Raw genomic sequence first — 18,967 nt, 5'->3', positions numbered from 1 at the left:
GAAAATAAAGAGCAGGCGGGTTTTTTTTTTTTTTTTTTTTTAATAAAAAGACCAGCAGGGATTGTTGAACTTGAGCAATCTGAGTCTGTGACTGTGACATACCATATTATCCCAGAGGTTGTGTACAAGGAGTGCCTCGTGTTTGAGCCCCCATGCTGATGAGCAGGAATAGGGCTGGGAAGGGTTTGCACCTCCTCAGGACTTCTAGTTGGACTGGAAGGGAGTTGGTTATTGCTCCAGTACTATCCTGCAAGCAGTGTCTAACAAGACTTCTGTGTCTCAAGCTGTTGTTTTGCTGGGAGCTATTCTCATCTTGATATTTCTAGAATCAAAATTACGTGGAAAAGAATTTACTTCTTTTTCTCACTGATAGTCCAACTTCCCTGATAATCTGTACTGATAAACCGAACACTCATTTTTTGGAGCTGTTTCAATACACTCTGAAATAAATCAGATTAGATGAAAAGTATCAAAATGGCGGTCTAGGAAAAGCATCTCTTAATGTAACTTTTGATCTTCTTATGAGTTTTAGGTGAATTCCATGTCTTTGGAAGGTTAGGGTGGCTGTGGCCTGCTTGGGACATTTCCCCTGTGCTGTGGTAGTGCCCACTAACATTTATTGGGTACCTAGTAAATGTAGAATGAGAGCATTTCCCCCACTCATGTTATTTTGATTAAGGATTGGGATAAAATTAAGGGTCTAGATTCATTCTAGGTAGTTCTCTTTCAACTGCTAGAAAAGGAGGAAAAGACCATTTTGTCTGTTTAGAAATTCATCTGCATTAGCTGAGCTATATCTAAGCATTGTCCTAGGAATAAAATTTTAAAAAGACTTAAAAAAAAAAACCCACCCAGATTTGTTCCATTAAATCAGTTATATACTGTGACTCTAGACTGGTCATTTTCCTTAAGACACGTTTTTGAAATGACTTTTTTTTAAAAAGGCATCTGCGTAATATATTTTATTCCTCCTTATCTTTTTTTTAAAAAAATAATTTTGTTCCTATGGCCATATTTCATTGGAGATTAATGAAATTAATGCTCTGTTTCTGTCCTAAGACTCTCCATGAGATCAGGCCAAAAACAAGTATCTAGAACCAAAAACTAAAAACCAACACCCCTCTTTTTGTAAAAAGCCATTGGGTTGTGGACCATTTTGTGCCCAGCTGGTCTTTTCTACTTCACTTCTTATTATACTGGTTTATTGCCCCCCTAGTGGGCAGGTGCTGAGGGAGTGAATGGGGTGGCCTTTCTACCTGACTTGGCAGAATAGGCTGTCACAAACTGTGTTTTAGTAATTCACAGAGAGATAGGCTCTCTGTTTTCCTATTACACTTGGATGGGAGAGCCTTTTACCTTGTGAAATGAAATTGTAACTACAGAGGAAAAACCTATCACCCATGCCCAGAGTCTGCTTGTGAAAAAATGCTGGCTGGGTGGCAGACCATGCTGAATTTTCTCATCAGGATTGAGAGTTCATCTGTCTGTCTTTAGTTTTGCTTCTTATTCTTCTTTCTGGTCCTCAAATGACCTCCATCTATGGGTCATATTATATTACTCAGGAGTCGATTACAATTATGGACTCATTTACTGCCTTGCTGAAATGCTATTTGGTGAAAGTTGAGAATTTACATAAAATCAGTTAGTGCTAGAATTGCTGAGTTGTTTGCCAGACCTGGTAGCTGGTAACTTGTTTCTTGTTTGATTTCTCAACTGAGGCAGGAATGTAGGCAAGGAGATATCCACTGGACCATTATAAGAAATAGCTGCTCTTGATAAGAGTTAGACATTTATTCTGTTCCTATATAAAACCACCACCATTATCAAATTTTCTTTTCCTTTTTTCACCAGGTTTACTATGACCCATTTGTGAGCATGGTATAAGAATAATTAAAGAAAAATATGATATCTGCCTGTCCCATAAAACCTTAGAGGCTGAAAAAGGACTTGATCAATCTGAGCTTCTGTGGCATAGCTGAAATATAAAATTAGATTTTCAACCCAATGTAACCCAAAAAGGGAGGATCGTGTTGTTGTTAGCTTAAATTTTAGATTTTAGAAGTTTTAGAAAAAATGAAGGCAATAGTGAAGGTGTGACCATTCTGTGGGAAGAATTAACTAACAATGTTTATTATAGTGCTTCTTATTTTCTCAGTACTTTGATTTAATTGCCCTTTGACCTTCATGATGTCATTTATTCCTTATAGTTACTGGGTGAGATAGGCTGGGCAGAGATCATTACCACCTTATTCAGATGAGGCAAATAAGCTATACGGAAATAAAGAAGCTTGAGCAAGATTCCATAGTATTAATAATTTGGCGATAAGTTGATTCACTAAAGATAGGAAGCAAAGATAAATATGATATGGCCCCATCCTTGAGTTTGCTGTGACTCTTTGTCTGTTTTTTCACATATATCCCACATGTGTCTTGAGGTTAATGTTTAATTGATAATCGTCACATATCAGGTTAGTAAGTACTTAGTGGGGCATGATGTTGGGAATGTAAGGATAGTACCTGTGGCATGCCTGATTCACATCCTGGTCCTATAGACATTTGACTCCACCGAGGGTGGATGGACGGATGGATGAAATGTCGTCATGCTTATTAAATAAACAGATGGATAAATAATAATATTTTTACATCTCATATGTAAAAACTATTCAAGAGAATCAGTATGGGAGCTTTTTAGATGAGAATAATGACGGGGGTGTTGTCAGCATTTTGTCCTTTTTCCTGGAACTTTAATAATTTATGATGGAAATAAATGACAGTCCTTTTCTCTGTTATTATAGTAGGGTCATTAGCTAGAATTTAGTTGTAGTTAAAGCTGGTGTATATTCCCCTCTGCATTAATATGAAGAGTAGTGGCAGCGATACTGTTTTTGGAATCATGTGAACCTAACATTCTCCCTTACTGTTGCAGTGACTTTTAGGTAAGTTACTTAACCACTCTGAGCTTTCACTTTCCTGTCTGTAAGATAGGGATCATGCCGTTGTGAGAACTGAGCAGCACAGTGCTTGGCATAATGATGACTTTTAAAAAATGCTAGTGATTATGATGGTGTCTCCTGCAGTGTTTAGAAAGGGAGAACTACTAATTCCTAACGCTCAGCATTTCTAGAGGTTAGTTTGATTAGGCCATTTAAAAAAAAAATTAATTCAGTTTATGTATTTTGGTTTACTATATGTCAGTTATGATACCTGGTCTTTTAAGTCAAAAGCTTTCTAGTTACTTTGTTAGTAAAGACTGTATAAGCATGAAGGAATTTTGTCCAGAGACCTTTTCTCTTTTCATACACATTGAGTTTCATAGCACACCCATGTTTTTGCACAAATATTACTTTAAAGTGCGAGAGAATAAAACACAGAAAGCTTATTCATGATGGCCAATTTGTCAGTTATAGATAAAAACAAACAAAGCTTTGAATAATTTTTCTTTTAGCAAAAGGTGTCATAAAATATCTGTAGCATCAGTTGGCAGTGACAAGTCCTGTCATTCTTGTTAATGGGTCCTGTATCTTTCTTATTATCTTTTTCTTTTCCAGTTTATATTGAAACTGCCCTGCCCTGATAAGACCTTCATCGTCTTCTGGACTCTTGTGTGTGTGGTAGCTTCAGAACAGGTTTTGCTCCTTCAGACTTGACTTTGCCCCACACCCCACATCTGCCCACTCCCAACCCTCACAGTGCTATTTAGTGCTTCCTGCACATAGCTACTAAGTTATTCTTCCAAGACATTATTTTCTTCCTATGATTCTAAAGTTCTAATTTTCTCCCCTCCCTGCTTCCCTAATCCTCTTTCTTCTCCCCTTCATATACCCTCTTACATTCTAATCTCTCTGCCTGTATTCCTGATATTTTGCTTTCCAGTTTACCTGCCCTCATCTTTTTAGTTGCCTCTTTTCTGACCAGTCTTCTTCTAGCAAATCTGTCCCAGTTCAATTTGATTGCTCCATTTTTTTAGGATGTCTGCAGTTCCATTTGTCTGTGTTCCTCATTTTTTACACATTGATAATCGCCTATGGTGTATAATTGTGTGAAAGTGTTAGTCACTCAGTTGTGCCCAACTCTTTGTGATCCCATGGACTGTAGCTTGCCAGGCTCCTCTGTCCATGAAGTTCTCCAGGCAAGGATACTGGAGTGGGTAGCTATTCCTTTCTCCAGGGGATCTTCCCAGCCCAGGGATTGAATCCAGGGCTCCCACACTGCAGGCAGATTCTTTACCATATCAGACACTAGAGAAGCCTGTATAATTGTTTAAATATCTTTAATTACCTTAACTTCCTCGTTTTATTGATGAGGAAACTGAGGGCCAGAGTGAATGGATTTGCCTTTGTCTCTATCACAATGCTTAAGCATTCAGGAGATGCTGACTGACAGCAAGTGGGGTGTGTGTGTGTGTGTGTGTGTGTGTGTATGTCTGTATGTATGGGAAACTTAGTTTAGTTCAGGCTTCTTTTTGTTGTTTAGTCACGAAGTCGTTTACAACTCTTTGAGACCCCATGGACTGTAGCTGCCAGGATCCTCTGTCCATGGGATTTCCCAGGCAAGAATATTGGAGTGTGTTGCCATTTCCTCCTCCAGGGGATCTTCCTGACCTAGGGATGAAACTCATGTCTCTCTTCAGGTGGATTCTTTACCACTGAGCTACTAGGGAAGCCCTTAGGTCAGGCTACCAGTTTACCAGTTTACTTTCCTTTTGTGTTCAAAGCAGAAGCGTATTTAAGGGGAAGGGAGGTTGGTGGAGTCTAGCACAGTCCAACATAAATCCTTCCCTCTACAATCTAAATCTGTTTGTCATGCCCTGATTTCTGAAGACTCCTTGGTGAACACCAGTCATCTAATCTCAGAAAAAATCATTACTGTCTTTGAAGTTAAAGTGTACAAGGTAGTTAAGATTTTACTTACTCAGTTCCAAGGATTTAAATTATGAGGTGAGGTTAAGGGTGTTGGCCTATTTCTCCCTGGAAAAGTGACCACCCAAGTGATCTACTTGAAGCTGTGAAATGTATGAAGATGTAGTGAACCTATGGAATAAGTTGCCAGGAAGGCAGCATAAGGGAAATAGCCTACGTGAAGCAGTTACCAATATTTATTGAATAGCCACTGTGATTAGAATCTTGTTGAAGAGATGTTTATAAAACTAGAGTATATTAAAGGTAAACGGTGATGAAGCAATTGACCAGGAAGTGGCCGGGAGCCAAATATTTTAATAAAATGTCACTAGGGTTTTCATATGTGCGTGTTACCCTTAACGTTCTTCACATGTGTCCATAGCGGTGGTTGATTTGCTTCAGGAATTAACAGACATAGACACCCTCCACGAGAGTGAAGAAGGAGCGGAAGTGCTCACTGATGCTCTGGTAAGTTGTGCGGCCCTCTGGGGTTTTTCAGGTGGGTGAATGGTGTCCACACCACCCCCACCATTGTCTCTGTGAGTGGTATCAGGGAGAGAGAGGGCTCTGTGGCAAGGCTGGACTGAATAAGACTATGAAAGGAGAATGCAACCTTGGGATACCTTATTCTTTGGAACTGTATTAGGGCAGGGGGTATAGAGTCCTAGCATTTATTGACTATCTGCTGTAGGCAGGCCTTTATACTTTATTTGATCTTCACCGTGTCCCCTCAGGAGGGTGTTACTGCTACTCTTCCCACTAACAGCCATGGAGCTGAGACTGTGAGAGGCAAACAAACCTGCCTGTGGCCACACGGCTGGATTTGAACCTCTGCTCTCTTTGACTCCAGTTCTGGCTCGCCCACCCTCACCGTGCTGCTTCTGATCTCTTTTACAAGGATTTTTTGAGGAAAAGAGTTTCTTTCCTGCTCTCAGCTCTAGGCTTTGTACTCCCAAGCGCTGGTGAGCACAGGTATCATTATTACTTGTTTTGCAGATAGGGGATCAGAGAATGTTAAAAGCAAGAACAAACTTTCTAGCTTACCCCAGCCCGAGTAGCAGCCCTTGACTGCAAAAGTCAGGGTCAGCTGATCTCTGTGTCCCGTTTTTTTGAACCTAGGCAAGGCTTCAGAGCCTTCCTCAGTTGTTATTCCAGGCAGCAGCCACTTGCAAGAGTTTATATGTGAGGTGAACCGATGTAGTCTCATCAGCCCACTCTACCCATGAGGAAACCCGGCTGCAGAAGTGAAGCCTTCCCCCGCGTCACTCAGCTAGCCCCTGTAATAGCAGAGATGACCCTCGCTGACCAGAGGGCCAGTGGCAGGGCCAGTCCAGCCTCTTACCCTGATACCACCTATGGACCTCTTATCTAACCCATCAAGCTATCTCTCTCCTCAAGTTTCCGTCATTTCTCTTGTCTTCTTCTGTCTGATCTTTTCTCTCTGGTTAAGAACGTTAGTAAGTACAGAGTTTTTGGTTTTGTTTTGGGGGTGTTTTTTTTTATAATAAGTTTATTTATCTACTTCTTTTTTACTGTGCTGGGTTCTCCATTGCGGCGCAGGCTTTTCTCTAGTTGTGGAGAGAGGGGGCTACGCTCTAGTTGGGGTGCTCAGGCTTCTCATTGCAGTGACTTCTCTTGTTTTGGGTTCCCTAAGCCCATGGGGTCAGCAGTTGCAGTTCCTGGGCTCTAGAGCTCAGGAGTTCTGGCACACAGACTTAGTTGCTCTGGGTCACGTGGGATCCTCTTAGATCAGGGATCAAAACCCACATCTCCTGCATTGGCAGACGTATTCTTTACCACTGAGCCTCCAGGGAAGCCCTAAGCACTGGTTTTGTTGCAGTGTGCAGAGTTCATCAAAGATCGGTATAATTCCTTGGATTAGAAGCACCTGGGGTGCTTGGTTAGGCTACTTTCTGGCCCCATCCAAGACCTGCTGAATTAGAATGGCTGGGGCTGGGATCCCAAATGATTCTGAGACCCCCATTGCTACACTGCCCAGCCCCTCCTCACCCTTCTTTTTCAAGCTTCTTGACACGAGAAATTTCCCATGTGCCATGCTCGCAGCTGGCATTTGGTGTGAATGAAGGGGTTGTGAACCCACTGGATATGGAGGACTGTCTCTTACAGAGAGAGAGGCTGGAGTCCAGCAGGGCCATTTGTGACTGAGTATGATGAAAATTTCTATGGCCATTTTTCTTTCAAGCTCCTTCCTGGAGTGAACTGCCACTTTTGTCGAATCCAGGACCTTTATTTTTCCTTTGAACCGCCGTGCAGAAAGAAAAGGATGGCGTCAGGGTGTCTTTTGTTTGGAGGAGCATCTGAAGGAAGGCTGTGGCACCTGCTCCTTCTCCATGTCCCCACAGTGTCATTTGTGTAGTCTTGCCTTCCAGAGGTTAATTGCAGTGGCCCTGAATGAGCCTTCCTGCCTGGTCCCTGGACCGATTTTAATTATCATCCTTTGCCTGTGTGAATAGAGGAGACGAAAGAGGATCAGCTAGCTGGTCTGCTGCCTGTAAAACGGACCTAGAAACAGCAGTTCACACAAAAGCCCCCTTTGTGTCTTCTGTGTTGCCAGGCCCACCAACAAAAGCTGGATCTTGCAGATTTTATTGTTTGTTTCGGAAGAAACAGTTCATCCTCAGTCTGGGGAACCATTAAGTAGCTGCTGTACGGGGTTTTCTGTTTGTTTTGTTTAGTTTCTGTTTTATTATATTATTTTAAAGTTTTGACTCTTACAGCTTTATACTGGTGGGACTGGCATGAATCACAAACAAGTGAACATTTCTAGACTCCCATATATTATTTGCTGATCTGCAGCCAGTCAGGAGCCATCAGTAAATGTCAGACAGCAGAACTGGTAGGTGGTCTTCATCTGTGTTTTCCTACCCTTGTGCTGCATTCAGGAAGAAGTTTGATAAATATTCTCATATTATAAGGGTTGAGTTGTCCTCGTAGTTTTAATTTGGGGCCAATATCGGAGGCCTGGAATTGCATGAGCGGAGGCTAGAGGGCATATAGCAGAATTTATTGTGATGTGCAGTTTGCAGTTATTGCCTTGGTCTTTTTCCCAGCTGGAGGTCCTAGGCAATAGAACAGCACATTTGTAGGGAGAGAGTGCGGTCCTGGCATTCTCAGGGATCTTCGGGGTTTAAAATTTGGTTTACATCCACTGCTATTACTTACACAGAGGCGAATATTTGTGCTTTGTAACAAGTTGACTTGGTAGCCTGGAAAACAGATTCTTTTCTGAAGAGTGGAAACACAAGACTACTTTGATGGCAGTTCTTCTGGCATGCCTCTCTAAAGAAGACTCCTTGAGAGTCGTGATTAAATTACAGTCATTTCCCCACTTACTCGTCCCCAAAATTTCCCATGCACTTGGCAATCCCATGTCTTTGCTCACATCTGCCTTCAGCTTGGCAAGCCCGGCTTCCCCTGGGCTATTTGGAATACTCCTATTCATCCTTTAAAGCCTCACTTAAATCTCATCTCTCCTGAGTCATATTTCAGACTCATCACCTCAGCAGAATTTGTGTTCCTCTACTACTTGGTACATCCTGGCACTCGTCACATTGGCTTGTTATAAGCTTGTCTTTCCTGAGATGTACTTCCCAGCAGGGGAGGGGCCAGAGTGGTGCTTTGTCACTTACCAGCTATGTAACCTTAGAAAAGTTACCTAACCTCTCTGTACTCAGCTCCTTCTTCTGTAAAGTGGGAATAACAGTAGTAGGTCTGTATATGAGATAGGTTGCAGTAGGCCTAAGTTTTGCATTATAACCATATTACCATGTGCATTTTCAAAACTTATTGCTTGGTCAAGATTCAGTGGGTGTGTATGTAGGGGTCGGGGAGAGGGTTTATTATTGTTTTTTAAAAATGAAATTTCCAGAACTCATAGTAGGTAGAAAAACCCCAGTCAAACTCAAGAAACCTTGTTGGCAGATTGTGGAAGATAGAAAAAGAATCCTTCAAACCCTCTCATCTCCGCTCATCTGTCCTTTTCTTATTCCCTCCTTTTCTCTTGTATCTACCATCTCTACACAAGCGGAAAAATACGACTGATTTTGCCCCTGAACTTTGTCTCGGTAGAATCTGGTGGAATATTGTTTGGCAGATATGCTAACAAGCGGAAATACCCAATGACTTATCAGAAAACATCAGACTTAAGACAGTCACGATTTCCAAGGCTAGTGTTGCTGTAGCTGATGCTTTAATCCCTAAGAAGAATTTGTTTTTAGTTTCAGAGTTAGTCACAGGTCCAAAAAAATAGTCATGAAGGCGGTAGACCCAAGAGTGTAGAGGGACAGAATGCTAATTTGTGCTTCTTACTAGATGATATCCGGAGCTATGCATAATATAAATATTTTTCTGAGGGTTTTCTCAGCTAAATGTATTTTGACTGCTTTGACCCTCCTGCAATCAGATAAAATTGCATTTAACCCAGCTAAACATAAAGTTTTTCACAGTTTGCAAGCTTGATAAGGCTGTTTGTTAGAAGTTAGATTTTTGTAGCAAGGAAAAAAGATTTTCTCCAGCCAGACCCATTACCAATAACCATCTAGTTCAGGAATGTGAGTGTGTTGCTTACTACCTGGCTCAGTGGTAAAGAATCCACCTGCCGGTGCAGGAAACGCAGGGGGCAACAGGTTTGACCCCTGGGTCGGGAAGATCCCCCGGAGGAGGAAATGGCACCCCACTCCAGTATTCTTGCCTGGAAACTCCCACAGACAGAAGAGCCTGGTGGGCTACAGTCCATGGTGTTGCAAAGAGTCAGATACGACTGAGCAACTGAGCATGCATGCATTGTCCCCACCACCTTCCAGACAGCCGACTCTGGTAACAGAACTAAGAATCGAGGAAGGGGAGGGAAGATAATGCAGACACGGCGACGGTAAGCAACTGAGAGTGGCGAGGCAGTTCACAGAACTGACAAGCAGTGTGATACCCGGCGGAGTTGCAGTGTCTGCTGCTGTAGGATTCAGGGAGATTACAAGTCAATCAGGGCGATTTAGGGGAAAACAAACAGTGACATGGTTCATGTTTTCCCCCAGATGTTTTTCTGTTTTCTCTCACACACCCAAATTGTCCAATTAATTAAAGAAACACTGCAGTGGATTTCTTTGAAGCTTTTGCTGGCTGTGAGATTTGAGAGGAAGATTGTATATCTCCTTGATATGTAAGAGGGGGAAACAGCTCTTTCTCCTATTTATAGGAGCTCTCAATTCTGGCATCAGTATCTCCTCCAATCTGCAGCTAGGGTCCTCACAGCGGGGTAGAAAGGAGAGCCTAGCAAATCTGCTTCCTTGGTGATGCAGGTATCCCCAATTAGTCAACAGTTTCAACTTCTCCCCCATCTGGATGCATCCCTCAAGTCTCACCCGGAAAGAGTAAAGAGGCCTTATTTCAAGATGTGTCTGTCTTGCTATTGTTCCATCCTCAGGCTCAGTTTGAGTTGTCTGTAGAGTGCCTTGTGCAGAAGTCTTCAGGAAGTATCAGTTGATGAGATCATTTCTTCCCCGTCCTTTCTCTCCTGTCCTTTTCCCCTCACTCACAGTGACAGGATGTGATGGGAAAAAATAGTCTTGGAGTTGGTCACTTTTGCCACAAGCTCTGTGACTTTGACCAGGCTAATTAACCCTTCTGGACCTTTGTATTCTCACATGTAAAAGCTGTGAGGGATACTTGAGAGTAAATGAAGCAGTGTATGTAGAAATACGATTACAGTACACAAAGTAAATGTTTTGTCAGTTTATTTAAATTTAGCAAAATTACCGAATGTCTGGTATGTGTAGTGTTGCCCTTGACTCTGAAGAGTGTACCAAGATAAATGAGGGTGCAGCGTCTGCCTTCACAAAATTTGAGTTTTTCTTAGCCCGTGCAAGAGATGGAACAGTGATAACCAGGTATCAGAAGAAGGAAAGGGCTATCTGCTTAATTTTTGAACCAGACCCGGGGTAAGGCATGCCGTATAGTTTTATTTAATCTTTACAACTCATTCCCATTTCCTAAGTGAAGAAGCTGGGGCAGTGAGAGACAGGATGCACCATGGGTATGTAGCAGATCTTGTCGACTGGGATAGGTTTACTTATTGGCTGTGACTTGGAAATTTATCACCAGGTAGATAATCACTTCTTGATTATTAGGTGTTTCTGTTTCCTTACTTATCTTCCTCGGGGTGCTCCTGGGTTCCCCAGTGGCAGTCTCTGTGTAAGGGCACACATTGTGTCAGAAGGTAGCATGAAGTGGTGTAAACATTGTTTCATCTAAGAAGGAAGCTTGGTTTTTGCTTCTGCTGCAACTGCTTAGTAAACGTGTGGTCTTGGCCAGGTCACTAATCTCTTGAATATCATCTGTATGACATGGCTACTGAAAATTTCTTGTAAGTGGTATGTGGTTATATGAATCAAATGAGAGAAATAAAATTGCTTTTTAGGCATTATATGTAATAAAACATAAGGCATTTTATTATGTTAAGATTCTTTTTGAGAAGGTGTCAGAGGTTCATCAAAGGTAATAGTTTCATAAAAGCCTGTTTATGGAAGCTTAGAAATGGTTTGAGTTTAACCTGAAGTTTTGAGATCAGTGTCAAATACGGTAAGTAAACTTCCCAGCTGAATATCTCTTGGTGCTGTAGTCGAGAAATGTGCTTCTCACTTGAATGACTTGTGACTTGAGAAGGCATTTTCTTAAGGTGTTTCAATACTCTCTAGCAGTAGAAGGAGCACACGACTTGATTTCAGAAGGCCTAGGTTCAAGTGCTAGCATGTAACTCACTCACTGGTACCTTGGATTTTACCTTGGCCCTTAAGCTTCAATCTAAAGTTAGGGATAATGAGGCCTGCTGTTTCTTTGCCTCCAGGTCAAAGAGATCTTGGGATGGGAAAGCACCCTGCAGACCACAAGTGGAGGCTGTTTACTTTGCTTGTTCTGTAGAGAAGGGGGTACAGGAGTGGGAACGTTTTGGGGACCATCCTGTGACATGTACCCCTTTCTCTTGCTTCCCTGATGCACAGGTGGACGGGCAGGTGGTCGCATTGCTCGTGCAGAATCTGGAGCGTCTGGACGAGTCTGTGAAGGAAGAGGCGGACGGCGTCCACAACACTCTGGGTAAGGGGGAGAGTGGCCAGCACTTCCTGAGGTTTTGTTTGTTTTGGAGGTTGGCACTCATTTCCTTCTTCCTTTGTAACAGAGTTAACAGCCAGAGGCTTTTCCTTTTTTCTGCTCCCAAACTGCCTGTTCAGAAATGAAGACCCTTGTGTAAATTTCATATAATTGCTGCTTTGGTTGGGCTTGCAGGTAATAAAAGCAGAAATCCACTAAGGTGACCTTCCTGGACAAAAACCGCTGGCTTCTCTGAATAGGCCTTTGCCTCTGCCTCTAAGTCAGGATGAAGTCTATGCAGGATGGATTCTTTTTTTTTTTTTTTCTCCTTTGGAAAGTATATATTTTAGGATTTTTGAATCCCCTTCTATTGGTTTTTCTTCCCATTTCTCTTCAGTGGAACTACAAACTTTTGAACCACTGTGTATAGTGGACATACCTCATTTTGTGTCCTTTACAGATGTTACATTTTTACAAATTGAAAATTTGTGGCAACCCTGCATTATCAGATGATAGATAGCATTATTTACTAATACGATACTTTTTAAATTAAGGTATGCATATTGTTTTTTAGACATAATGCTATTGTACACTTAGTAGATTACAGTATAGTGTAAGTATAACTTTTATATGCACTTGGAAACCAAAAAATTCATGTGATTCTCACTTTATTTTGATATTCACTTTATTGCAATGGTCTGGAACCAAACCCACAATATCTCAAAGGTACACCTGTGCCTTTATAGGACATTTTATTTGAAAAAGAGTTAATATTTCCTTCCCTTCTTCTGTGTACTTTGCCGTGTAAACTGTGAGTTGCAATATTACTGTTAACTTGGCTGTCCCTTTATCATATGTTCATTTAAGTAGATTCTTCTGCAATATTTCCCCTCCCCCTCCTCAAGTCTCCCCAGTCTTTCCCTCTGCAAAGTTGATTAACCAATAGTCTGTTTAAAATTATAGTTTGGAGTAGTGCTGTTTATCACCATTTGCTGTCTTATAAAACCAAAGGTGACGTATCTGTAAGCAGAGCTTAAGAAATGAACAAGGCCCAGCAGAAGTAGAAATTTTGATGAGGTTAGATTTTCTCCCAGCTCCTTTGTGTCTACCACATATTTCTGTTGTAGTTTTATACTCTCTACTGGGAAATTATCATAAAGAAGGAGGAAGACATAGCACCTAGGGAGTAAGAGAAGAGAGAACACAACAGTCTGTGATCTGGGGGTTGGCTGTAGTCTAGAGCCAGAATTTGGCATTGCCATCTGTTAGCCTAATGCTGAATTTCGCTGAATAGAAGGCTTATCAGAAGTCTTAACGGACTGTTTATAAAAAGAGCCTGATGTAATGGGAAAAGCACCAGCCTGTCAATCTGCGAAGATCTGTATAGTTTCAACTTGGTCCCTTACCAGCAGCTCAGGAGATTCACCCCTGTCTTCCCTGCTAAGCATGTGATGTTCATCAGGCACTGTTCTAGGCCACTGGGTACATTAAAGATGAATTAGGCACAGTTCCTCTTAAGAATCAGACTGATGGGAAAATCTTGAACAGAAAGGAGAGATAATACAGGGTATTGTAATAGGAGTATAATAGGAGTCAGTGGGGAGCCCTACGGAAGAGAAGAGGAAGGGTCTCCAAATGGCTGGGTAGGAGCAGGTAGCTGATTGAGGCTGAATATGAAGAGAGGTGCATTTTGATGGAGAAATGTGAGCCAGACCCTCAGGCAGGGCAATATCCTTTGTCAAGTCAGGAGTGGTTAAGGGCTTTGGGGAAAGACTAGAGATGTGCTGTGGCAGAGAGGTAAAGATGGTAGGAGATGGGACCAGAGGAGTAGGTTCGTCCAGACTATGAAAGACCTTCTAAACCTTGGCAAGATGTTTGGATTTTATTCTAGTGTTCAATAGAAAGCCACCTAAAGTATAAGCAGAATAAGATAAAAGCATTGGAGATTAAAAAGAATGAGCGAATTTCTTAGAAAACGTCAAAAGTAATCTAAGGTATTCAAATGACCTCCATCTCCCAGCGGTCTCGTTGCTACTCTGCTCTCACAGCTTCGTGTCTGCTCCCCCGGGGGCTGCCTGGACATCCTTTAAGTAGCCATTGGCGAGGCCGACATGGGCTGAAGAGTGAGGAGGAAAGAGATGTATTGCTTCCTTCAGCTGTTTCTCCTGAAGACTGTGGGCATTGTGCTTAGAGAGCTCAGAGCTCCATGTGCTCTCTGGTAGAAACATATCCTGGCATGGGGAGCAGCAGGGACCTGAAGGAAAGAAAGGCGCTGAATGTATTAGAATGAGGGTTTGGTTTGTGTAGTTTGCATTTGTTTTTGGCTGTGCTAGGTCTTAGTAGTGGCATGTGGGCTCTTCTCGACGGTGCAAAGGTGCTTCCCTAGCTGCAGCACAGACTCTCGTTGCAGTGCATGGGCTCTCTAGTTGCAGCAAGCAGGCTTAGTTGCCCTGTGACATGTGGAGGTCTTAGTTCCCCAGCCAAGGATTGAACCTGCATCCCCTGCATTAGAAGGTCAACTCCTAACCACTGGACCACCAGGGAAGTCTGTAATTTTTTTTTTTTTAATGGCCTTTTTTTTAGTCTCATAATCATACACTTTTTTTTTTTTTTTTGCCTCCTTATTTAAAATTTTTCTATTAAACAGCAATGTGCTTGTGGTAGGAGGTAGCAGGACCGATTATATTTGCTTCTGAGTACCTGACAGTTACCTCTGCCAGCATGGCCTTTCCTGTCTATGCACCTTGTTTTGTTCAATTAAGAAGATCATGCTTGCTTCCCTTGTAGTATCTGAAGAAAGAGATCTGAAAGTGGGTGAATCAGGAGAGGAAGAGGCTCTGAACTCGTCCACTGATTTTTCCCTATAAGGCTTCTGCCTAGCCCCCTGTCTCTTCCATCACAGGTCTTGGGGACTGTAGTACTGTGACGGCAAGAGGGCCTTCTGAGGCAGATACTGACACTTTGTGGATTCTGCTGTAGTGTTCTACACAGCAGAAAACCTTTCACTATTCCTTTAGTGAATTCTGACAGGTTCAGTTATGAGTTTTACTTGTAACATAACTTGAAGGGGGAAAAAAAAAAACATAGCATGTCCCTAGTTAATCTAAGAATGACAACACAGCATCTGGCTGGGAGGAATATAGGCAAGCGGGAAGAGGAATATAATGTCTGGCATGAGAAGCAGGCTGCAGATGGAAACAAAGTTGCCCTCCCGAAATGACTGGTGTCTGTCTCTTTGCAGCTATTGTGGAAAACATGGCCGAGTTCCGGCCGGAGATGTGCACAGAGGCCGCCCAGCAGGGTCTTCTGCAGTGGCTGTTGAAGAGGCTGAAGGTAAATCTTTCCTGTGTGCATGGCTCATGCTGGGTCATTGGCACAGGTTGTTATTCCTGTGCTGTGTGATCTCGTTTGGGAATCTTTTGGCAAGTGTTACCTCTTTCTTTGCTTCTCTTCTTCCATTTGTTTTAAAAATAGCCTTTAATAGCCCCAGAAATAATATAAACATATTGTCAACACAAATTCACGTAGTACAGAAGGTTTATACTGGAAATAGAAGTTCCCCTCTGCTGATTCCTTCTAGTTCCACTTCTCAGAGACAGCCACTGTTAACAATATTTTATCTATCCTTCCAGAAATTGTCTGTGTAAATAGGAGTGTATGTGTGTGTTTATGTGTTTCACAAATAGAATTATACATTATTTTCTTTTGCAAGTTGATTTTTTTCACTGAACTAGTGGCTGCCTAGTATTCCATTTTATGGTTGTGCCAAATTAATGTAACCATCCTCTGTTCATAAGTTTTTTTGCTGTTAAAACAGCATAATAATAGTGAGTATCCCCATGTACACACACACTTTTTTTTTTTGCACACTTGTGTCTGTTTATCTGTAGGATAAATTTCTAGAAATAGAATTGTCACATTAAAAGGTATGCACATTAACATTTTTGGTAAATTTTGCAGAATTGTCCTCTATCAGTTGCTCCACTGAGTTGAGATGTCTATTTCCTCTAGCAATATTGGGCATTGTCAAACTTAAAATTTTGTTAATTTGATAAGTGAAAACTGGCATTTTATTTTATTTTGGAATTTTAAGATCAAGGACAAATATTGGCTTTCACCTGCTTATTAGCAAGTTGTATTCATCTCTTTTAGCTTCCTATTTATGTCCTTTGTTCCTATTTCTGCTGGCTCATTCTTTGATCTGTTGAGCTGTTGGATCTTTCATTCGCTTTCCTTGTTAGCATGGTCCTTTGACCATCTTTTGACCATTTAGTGCCTGTACCATAGAGTGAATGAGGAAAGGGAGGGGTAAGGGCTTCTCTCAGGATAGTATTAACCAAAGACGTGATGGGAGGAGGTTTGGAACTACATAACACTGTAGTACTGAAATATTCTGGGCAAGCAAGGATTCCCAGCTTTTCAGTGAGAAAGAGGCACTTGTTTGTGGCTGGAATGATTCTTTAGGTAGTCTTGGCCTTGCTGAGCTCCAGAGGGTCATAGAGATGCAGAAAGTCTGAGGTGCATCAGGTCCAATTTATCCACACCCCCCGACCACCACCACCACTGTCTTGGCAGCGGTGAGGAGGAAGATTCTGCTTAAGATATCATATGTCCACATGGTTCCCTCTCTTTCTGACAATTTAGGTCTTCCCAAATACTTCTCATTTAACCCTTTGTTGCCATTAAATCTGTAACATAGACTTACATAACATGACTTGAGGACATTCAGCTAGCCTGTATGTTCTCATCAGTGGGTAGGGGCACGCTTGCTGGTATAAGCATAAACTTGGTACGTAGTTCAGTAGACTGCACCTGCCTATCCACACACACACGTCCTCACCTTTCCTTTCAGGAAAGAGTCAAGTCTGGTTAATTCACTCATTTTCATGTTTGCAGCTTCCTTTTGACCTCCTCTCGTGAATCTATGTCCTTTGGTTTCCCCATGTAATTACAGTCACATCCCCCTCAGTTTCTTCGTTCCTCGATATTCAACAAAACTTTATTCTCCTAAGCTGTGAGACATTTTGGGGGTGAGGAGTAGGGGAGAGGAAAGTAAAACATAGAGTCAAGGTGATGGGCTAGATGGCAGGGACCTGAGTCTTAATGGGATGGCCACAGGTTGAGGCTGCAACTTTATACAAAATAATCCAATAATTTTAGTCTTTGTGAGGTCAGGACCAATTTTTCCCAGTTGCTTGAGGCTTGGTACTGAATCAGGGATCTTTGTTAAATTAGAATATCCGGCTTCTTCTGCCTTTTGAAAGTTGTTGAAACTTGACGGTCTTTTTATGAGTTGGTAACAGGAGGGGAAATTGAGACCTTTGGGTGTTTGGTTGGATTCCATTACTCTTATGAGAGTAATAAAGAGGCCCATTTGGCCGTCTTGCAAGCTTTTGACTCTTGCCTTTCAGGTGTAGTGTTTATGCAATCCTCGGGGCACAAATAGCCATGTTGTTATCTCTAAAACAGTTTTTCAAAATTTGGGGGTATCTAACCATTAAAATGCAATTTGGTTATTTTACTAGTAAGCGAAAATTCTTAGAAAATTCTGTGCTGACCTGAACATTAATCAAAGTTCTGTTTCAGGGTGAGGCCAGCAAGAAGGCATGTCTTTAAAAGCAATGCCTTGCTCTTATTTCTCATAATCTGGACAAGTGCTTACTGTAATCTTCATCATCATAACCATCTTGGTGAATCAGAGTGAATGATGGACCCAGATCGTTACTTTCACAAGTAGAACTTTAAAAAATACAAATTCCCAGACGTACTTTCTTAGTCTCTGTGTCTTCAGTGTATTTTAGACATGTTCCACGTGTGGTTATAAATGTACAATGAATTATAAGATCCGCTGGTCTCTAGAAATGTGAGCATTTTTGTTACCTCTTTTTGTTCAGTATACTCCAAGACTAATTTAAAACTTCATTTTCATTATACCATTCCCTGTTCTAGAACCTTCCTACAGTGATACTAATGCCCTCTGCATCAGATTCCACCATCTCTGCCTACTTTTTAAGGCCCTTTAACCTGGCCTGATCTGACCCTTCCATTTCTCAGTCTTGAAACATTGGCCTTTTAGTTTTCAGACATGCCTCTCTTTACCTGCCCCCTTTGCAAAGGTCAACATTGTTGACGTCTATGTCTTTGTTCCTGTTCCTCCCTCCACCAGGAATGACTACTGCCTTATATGTTTCTAAATTGTACATAACCTTCTTAAACCAACTTAAACCCCTACTCTTCCATATTGCCACCACCATTTTTTGAACTGGAAGGAATCTTATAAGTTCTATAAAAAATTAAAAATCAAGACCTATAGAGATTAAGGCAATTAAGATTGCCCAAATTCATGTAGCTAGGTAGAGATAGAACTAGAATTAAAACCTAAGCTTCCAGACTTTCTTCATGTACTCTTTGCATAGCACTACTTTGCCCATACTGCCCTCTTTCTTTTCTGAGTATCAATCTTTTTTTTTCTTTTCTTGTTGGTTCTCTTCTGGGAGTTAGCAGATCTGGGTTCTAACATATGCCTATAGCTGTATGAAACATACCCTCATGGAGTATCTTTACTTCATCACCTGGAAGACTTTCATATTATTACGTGTGCTCCTGGTCTTTCTCCAAATACCCTTAAACTCCTTAACAACAAGGACTAGGACTCCATCATATGTGCATCTCTTCCCCGTTGTTCTCTGGGTGTGATTCCCAATGAGGAACGTCAAAATTACTTGGCTGCTTGTTGGAAGTGTACATTCTTGAACCCACCCCAGACTCACTAAATCTGCCCGGCTTGGAGTGGAGCCAGCAATCTGTGTTTTAACAAGCACTCCGGGAGATTCTGATGCATGCTGAAGTCTGAGAACCCCTTTTATGTTTACATTGCTTTATAAAACCTTTCGACCTAACTGTTTATTCCCATTGTTTATTCAGTAGTCCTTGAGTAACCCCTAAGTGAATGGCACATTAGTGAGTCT

General features: G+C 41.7%; 1 protein-coding gene across 2 annotated transcripts in view; it reads left to right on the top strand.

The window, feature by feature from the left end:
* The window catches only part of CTNNBL1 (catenin beta like 1), a 161,561-nt gene that overhangs the window by 52,733 nt on the left and 89,861 nt on the right, over positions 1-18,967 (top strand). For both annotated transcript variants that reach the window (XM_040247338.1, XM_040247337.1), the window contains exons 5-7: positions 5,269-5,366; positions 11,912-12,005; positions 15,241-15,332. In XM_040247338.1, the coding sequence (XP_040103272.1) occupies positions 5,269-5,366; positions 11,912-12,005; positions 15,241-15,332 (284 nt within the window). The remainder of the gene's footprint in view (positions 1-5,268; positions 5,367-11,911; positions 12,006-15,240; positions 15,333-18,967) is intronic.

The sequence above is a fragment of the Oryx dammah genome, unplaced genomic scaffold (genome assembly GCF_014754425.2).
Source record: "Oryx dammah isolate SB20612 unplaced genomic scaffold, SCBI_Odam_1.1 HiC_scaffold_10, whole genome shotgun sequence".
Lineage (NCBI taxonomy): Eukaryota > Metazoa > Chordata > Mammalia > Artiodactyla > Bovidae > Oryx > Oryx dammah.
The sequence above is the reverse complement of the archived record's forward strand: the minus strand, read 5'-3'. Positions and strand labels throughout refer to the sequence as shown.